Consider the following 6,830-nt stretch of genomic DNA (forward strand, 5'->3'; position numbering starts at 1 on the left):
TCGGCAGCATTGCCGACGTGGGTCTCACTTGTGCGCGCCCTCGCGCACTTCCTGGGCACTCCGGGACAGCAGCATAAAGCGCTGTCTCGACTGGTGAGCCGCGCGCACCTGCTCGTGCGCGCGCTGCGGTAACAGGGCCATCGCTCTCTGTTCCGCTGTCGCGTCCGACGCGCACGAGCGTGCGCTTCTTCCAGTCTATCACCGGATCATGCCGTGCAAGCCACGGCATGCCCATACTACGTCGAACTTATCGTCCAGGTCCAGGACGACAAAGTATTCGACAAACACTCGTTGTTTGTACGAGAAGCGCACGTTTACGACGCGCTTCTCGGTTTTCACGATGGCACCTGTTGCCAGTCGTACCTCCAGAAGACTTCGAGGTACATTTACCTCCTCAAAGCAAGTCTCGACAGGCTTCGTAGTCGAACAAAGTTGTTCGACGCGCCAGAGTCTACCAATGCTCGAAGAGGGTCACTCGCTCTCTTCGAGTAAACCTTCAAGATGACTAGGTTTGGCCTGTCATCTTGTTTCTTGCAGTGAGAGCTAGTCTCACTGGGGGCTGCAGTCCTCAGTGTCGCGTGCCCGATGTCGGCACGCGCGACTGCATTACCAGTAGGGCGCCCCGCGCCTACTGGATGTTCGCGTTTTTTGTTGGTCCGCGGCGATGCCTAGCATCGCCACGACGGCCACCTCCAGGGGGCATGGGAGCTGTGCACTCCCGTGCAAAGTGACCGATCCTTCCGCAACGGAAGCATCGCACGTTACCTCCCTGCTGCTGGTAACCAGCAGTTGTTGCGCTCGAGAGGTCCATTGGCTCCGGACCTCCCGTCCTCGCTACCGGGCGCGGTTGCGGCCTCGGTACGTTTACATGGAGTTTAGCCTGCCGCAGGCTAAACTCTTCTTGCATGGCAAGAGTGATTGCAGCTTCGAGAGTACTCGGGTACTCTCGGAAGAGATAGGTCTTCACAGGCCCATCTCTAAGCCCTTCATGAACGTGACGACCTTGGTCGCCTCGTCAATCGGGTTAGTCACGATATTTGATACCAAATATCGTGCGCGCTGCGCGTAAGCATGGACGTCATGCTTACCCTGCTGAAGGTCGAGGAACTCCGCCCTCGACCGGAACTCGTTTTGCGGGGGCTCAAACGCTTGCTTGAGCTCCTCTTGGAACACTTCGTACGTGCTGAAGCACGTAGGATCGGAGAGTCGGCGTCCATACGCCCAACTCCTTGCGCGTCCGCCAAGGCAGGACATGGCGAACGCGACCTTCGACAGCGGGTCGACGATGCGTCGAGCCGCTATGGCTGTGTCGAGTTCGACAAGCCATCGGAGGAGAGGCTCGCCCTCTCTTCCCACGTAATTGCTTACGCTCAACTTTAATGGTTGAGCACGCGGTGTCGTCCCTGACGACGCCGTCACTGAGGAAGCAGCATCACGCTGCTCCTTCATGATGAAGCCCAGAGCAACACCATGTTGCTCCGTCGGCGATAGCGTACGCAGCATTGTAGCTATCGCCGCTTCTCCAATGACTGTTGACAGTCGTTGGAGGGCCTCCCACTCTGGGTCAGACAGGTGGGGCAGTCAGCGCGTGCAACATGCGTTGCAGGCGTGTTGGAGCTCTCCATGGGCACCTCCGTGCTCATGTGGTTCTCGGCTCCGCGTTCGTACGCCGCGTACGAACGTCAAGCAGTCGGTCGTTGGACGGACTACAAAGTGCTACCAGGTGTAGTGGGTCTAATTTGACTCACTACTTTAGCTTACACGTTGCGCAACGTGTATGAGGAAGCGTAAGTACTTAGTAATTACTTAGGTTAATTATATTTGAATACACAAATATAAGTTAAGTAACAAAAGGATTCCAAGTGACTTAGATGAGGTAAAATGAGAACTGTATTGTTTGTAAATTGATCTTCCTCTAAAATCTGCTAAAAACTGTTTATCATCTATGAAAGGGTTGGCAGCGGCTGGCTGTCAGAGCCCCGCTAATATGCATGTCTCTGATTGGTAGAAAGATGCTGCTTTCTACCAATAGGATCTTTAGTGTGTGGACCACTCACTGTGGTGGTCCACTTCAATGTATCCATCGGTGTGTCTTACACCAATGTGAGGAAGTATCCAAAACGTTTAACAGATAACCTATCTGTTAAATTCACAAGTGGCTTGCAGCCACTTGTACGTGTAACCCCGTTACACACTGGGGGCTGCAGTCCTCAATGTCGCGTGCCCGATGTCGGCACGCGCGACTGCATTACCAGTAGGGCGCCCCGCGCCTACTGGATGTTCGCGTTTTTTGTTGGTCCGCGGCGATGCCTAGCATCGCCACGACGGCCACCTCCAGGGGGGCATGGGAGCTGTGCACTCCTGTGCAAATGACCGATCCTTCCACAACGGAAGCATCGCACGTTACCTCCCTGCTGCTGGTAACCACCAGTTGTTGCGTTTGAGAGGTCCATAGGTTCCGGACCTCCCGTACTCACTACCGAGCGTGGTTGCGACCTCAGCACGTTCGCATGCAGTTTAGCCTGCCGCAGGCTAAACTCTTCTTGCATGACAATGGTGATTGTAGCTTCGAGAGTACTCGGGTACTCTCGGAAGAGATAAGTCTTCACGGGCCCATCTCTAAGAATACACAAATATAATTTAAATCAGATAAGATTCCAAGTGACTTAGATTAGGTAAAATGAGAACTGTATTGTTTGTAAATTGATCTTCCTCCTAAATCTGCTAAAATTGTTTATCATCTATGAAAGGGGTTGACGGTGGCTGGCTGTCAGAGCCCCGCCAATATGGACGTCTCTAATTGGTAGAAAGATGCTTCTTTCTACCAATAGGATCTTTGGGTATGTGTGGACCACTCATTGTGGTGGCCCACTTCAATGTATCCATTGGTGCGACTTACACCAATGTGAGGAAGCATCTAAAAACTTTTAACAGATATTTTATCAAATGGCTTGTAGCCACTTGTGCCTGTAACCCCGTTACAGGAGAATCGTCAGAAGCCATCGGACTACATCTACGCAATCTCGGAGAAATTTGGGGACCCGGGTGATGGACCTGGGTGGGTGGGGTGGGGGGGTGGGGGGGCGCAGTTCGGAGGTTGAAACAAACGACATATAGACTGAAAAGGAATGGATTAATTGGTATTAAAAGATTTCAAAACGGCAGCGGGTAGAGAGCATAACCATTTTTCTTCTTGCAATGCCGATGTTGGAGGCTTGGACCACTGAGCGAGGGTGGGAGTAAAGGGAGATACAGTTAAGATAGCCGAACGAGAAACGACACTAGAAACAACAGGTATGTTTGCTGGGGCTTATTGATGATTCCGACCGATGACTTCCATTCGACGACAACTATAGATACCAGTGTCTCCAGTTGCACTTCATAAATGGTAGAGGCGACCGCAGAAATGATAGGGAGCTGTTGCAAACGAAGCGATAGCGATCTTTTCTCACCAGTGACAGACTTGGAGAGAGCGATAGAAATCTTAGAGTGCGCCTGTGCGTCATCAATGTGGGAAAATGTCAGAATCTGAATCTGCATCAATAGCGACCGCATTGGAGCCCCAACCAATACGGACGAGTGCGTAAAGTGGTGGGTTGGAGGCAATCTTCACATCAATGCCAGCGTTCTCGAGTCATGAATAATTTTGAAGGTCGTATTAGCACAGATGGCAACATGTTCTAGATTACCCAAAGTACCATATGCTGTTCCCTTGGGAGGGCGGACATTTTGTGTAACTTGAACAGGCATCCCATCGGTAAGATAAAAAAACGGAGTCATGCGGCCAAAACGGGTATCCGGCAATCCCATGATGTGTTCAATATCTTGATGACTGAGATTAGATAAGAACCCCTTGAAATTAGCTACTATGTAGAGGATGCTCTCCTGGAGGTAGATGGCGAGCTGTCTCTTTGATAAACGCGTTGTTGATAGCGATGCGAGTACTACCTCCAGCTGCAACATCACCGACCGGAGCTTGGACGGCTTCCACTTGCTGAAGGTTTATGGGGACAGTGCATCTCATTCTTGGTCATATCATCTTTGTGCATCTCGTTCACGCCCACCTCGAAATTATGCTCGACGTAGATGTTCACGGGCTCGTCGATGATCCAGACGAAGAAACCGGCCGGGTGGCCGCAGTGAGCGGGCGGCGCAGAGGGTGGGGCGGTGATATCACGAAGGCGCACACTCCCTGCAGTGACGAGAACAGCACGTCCGTCATGGCCCACGAGTTGCCGAATGCCGAAGTAGTCGTAGATCTCTGGACGACTGCAGGCGCTGTTGATGTTGAGCCGCCCTGTATTCCAGAGATGGCTGGTTTTGCACCTATGTTACTGGATGGCATCCCTGCAGTAGGAGAACGTTGCACCAATGTTACTTGATGACATCCGAAAAACAACCCCAAACGATAGTTCTTCGAACCGCGAACTGCGATCTTTCGCCCACACGAACTACGGGGCGGACCACCTATTCATGCAATATAACGCCTCTATCCATCCGTCGTACGAGACCATGAACTTATTCAAGGTGGAAGGCTTCACTGTCATCGACTGGTCTGCTACAGAATGTCCCCGATTTGAACCCCATAGAAAACGTGTGTGCGATTCTGGAGCGAAAGGTACACGGCCACGGTAAGAGTATACATACGGGAGCTACTAGTTGCTGCCTACAGTCGTGGGCTCGTTGCCTTTGAGGCTGCTCACAAGAACGGCGGCAAAATCACAACTAAACGACGCCACGATAGGACAATCATTCTTCCTCCTCATACTAAAACTAAGATAATAAGTGTCCGAAAACCGTGTCGCGGACCGAAAACGTGTTTGCTGTATACCAGCCTATCGACACACTTGGAAGTCTAGCCCCACGTCACATGCTATCTATAAAACGATCTGATAGGCGCAATATATCTAAATAGCTAGCTCTAACTCTTTCGAGAAGCTGAGAAATGCCTCAAAATTGTGGTAGTGTGGTGCACTCTAAATAGTGTGGTGCACGTGGAATGTGATATTGACCAATCAGAATGCGGCGCTTGCCAATCACTCTCTGAGTCATCTGAACTTTTTTGCCTCAACGTTTGAGGTTACGTCATTTGTTATATGTTGTTTGGCTCAAACCAGCTAATAAAGTCACGGAGGACCTCATTCACTCAGTGCCACCCCCGTTCACTCAACTGACCACTGTGTCATCTCATCCTACCATGGCCGCCTTGTCAACCAGCGACTTTCTGGACCTGTTGGGCGATGACTCGCCCACGGAGGCGAGCGACGTGGCGCTGGACGCGGTGCTCAAGCACGCGCTGGACGACCCCAAGGCGCGCAAGCGGGCCAAACACCGCGCCATCATGGTCGAGTTCCGGCAGAACAAGAAGGAGAAGCAGAAGCAGCTCGAGGCCGAGCACCTCCGCCTCGAGCGCCAGATGAAGTCGCTGGTGGACAGCGTGCGCGCCGCGGCGGCGTGCAACGGCCTCGGGGTGGGAGGAGGAGGAGCCTCTGACGCTCTGCGGGGGCTGGTGGTGGAGAGAGAGGCACTGCAGAAGCAGAACGTGGCGCTGCGGGAGGAGATCAGGCGCCACGAGAAATTCCAGCGCGCGATGTGCGAGGCCAGCGAAGATCCCATGGAGATGGAAGAGTCCAAGCTGCTGTCGTCCGACAAGGGAGCTGGGTGGAGAGTGAACTTTGAAGAGGGAGAGTCCTTCTACTTCCACCCGTTAACCCGTGGTGAGTTTGACGCTACGATGCAGCGCTTTGACGCGGAGTTGGAGAGAGGAAAGGCGACGCTGTCGATGGTGGGGACGTTCTTTGGGTGGGAGGTGCTGAAGGCCCCATTGGCCACTGCTGCGGACGGCAAGTCGCTGTGGGTGCGAACGCGGGTCTCCAAGCGTCTTCGCTGCTCGCTCGATGTGCACCAGAAGATGTCGTACATCAAGCAGAAAGACTTGAGTCCTATAGTCATTACGCCTGTAGGCTGGGGCCTTCACAAAAGGATCAATGTTAGCACCCAAGTGCTGCAAGAGTTCGACCAGGATGCGATAGTTTTCGTGCACAATATCCCAGGACTGGAGAAGGATCTTCGCTACCTGTTCCAAGTGCGGCGAGCTCAATGGAAATTAGAAGATGGACGGCGCAAACTGACCGCAAGTGTAGCAATCACAGACTCGGACGCTAACAGGCGAAGCCGCAACGCTGAAGGTTCTCAAGACAGGGTCGAGTGGGCTACGGAAGGAGGCATTCACGTCGCTGTCACGGAGGTGGATGGAAACTCGATCGAGGTCGTGTGTGACCACTGGGCGGCGTGCCAGTCGCAGCTGCATGCCGAGTACTTGATGATCCAGTGGACGCAGTTCTCTGTGTGGTGGGAGCAACTGACGGTGCCCTCCAATCTGCTCCTCAGCTAGACGCCATGTATGTAAGACATTATAAGACAAATGTAAAATACGACATATCGTTGAGTCAAAATGCTCGAGAAGTGCTAACCCCTATTATTATGAATCTTACTTCTAATGTTTTACTAGTAGCAGGTTGGTGATAGAGCCAAGGGGAAAAGTGATTCTTCACGTCCATACTCCATGTTGAAGTTGTTGACATGTGAACCCGGTTCATGAAAGGGTGAAAGGTAAGCAGCAGGCCGCCCCGGTCAAAGTGTATCACCGGGTCCGTCCTTTTTGCTTCGTAGCGCAACCGAGTTGCTCCCAAAAAACTGCATCACGGAAATTCCCGTACACTGCACCGAGAGATCTCCGTAAGAGGACCACATTCTGTCGTCAGCGGTCAACACTTTTTATGATTCATTTTCGTAGCGCGTATCTTGTATCGTACACCTGCCCCGCTGCT

At 52.4% G+C, this 6,830-nt stretch overlaps 1 protein-coding gene across 1 annotated transcript; it reads left to right on the forward strand.

Annotated features, from left to right (window-relative positions):
* Window positions 1–5,197: 5,197 nt before the first annotated feature.
* Window positions 5,198–6,394, forward strand: IUM83_09546 (Serine/threonine-protein kinase-transforming protein mil; the record flags this gene model as incomplete). The annotated part of the gene is made up of 1 exon (XM_067933993.1): window positions 5,198–6,394. One exon carries the CDS (start codon window positions 5,198–5,200, stop codon window positions 6,392–6,394), a length of 1,197 nt encoding a protein of 398 aa, XP_067796831.1.
* Window positions 6,395–6,830: the final 436 nt, after the last annotated feature.

This window comes from Phytophthora cinnamomi, assembly GCF_018691715.1.
Source record: "Phytophthora cinnamomi strain GKB4 chromosome Unknown Contig15, whole genome shotgun sequence".
Classification (NCBI taxonomy): Eukaryota; Oomycota; class Peronosporomycetes; order Peronosporales; family Peronosporaceae; genus Phytophthora; species Phytophthora cinnamomi.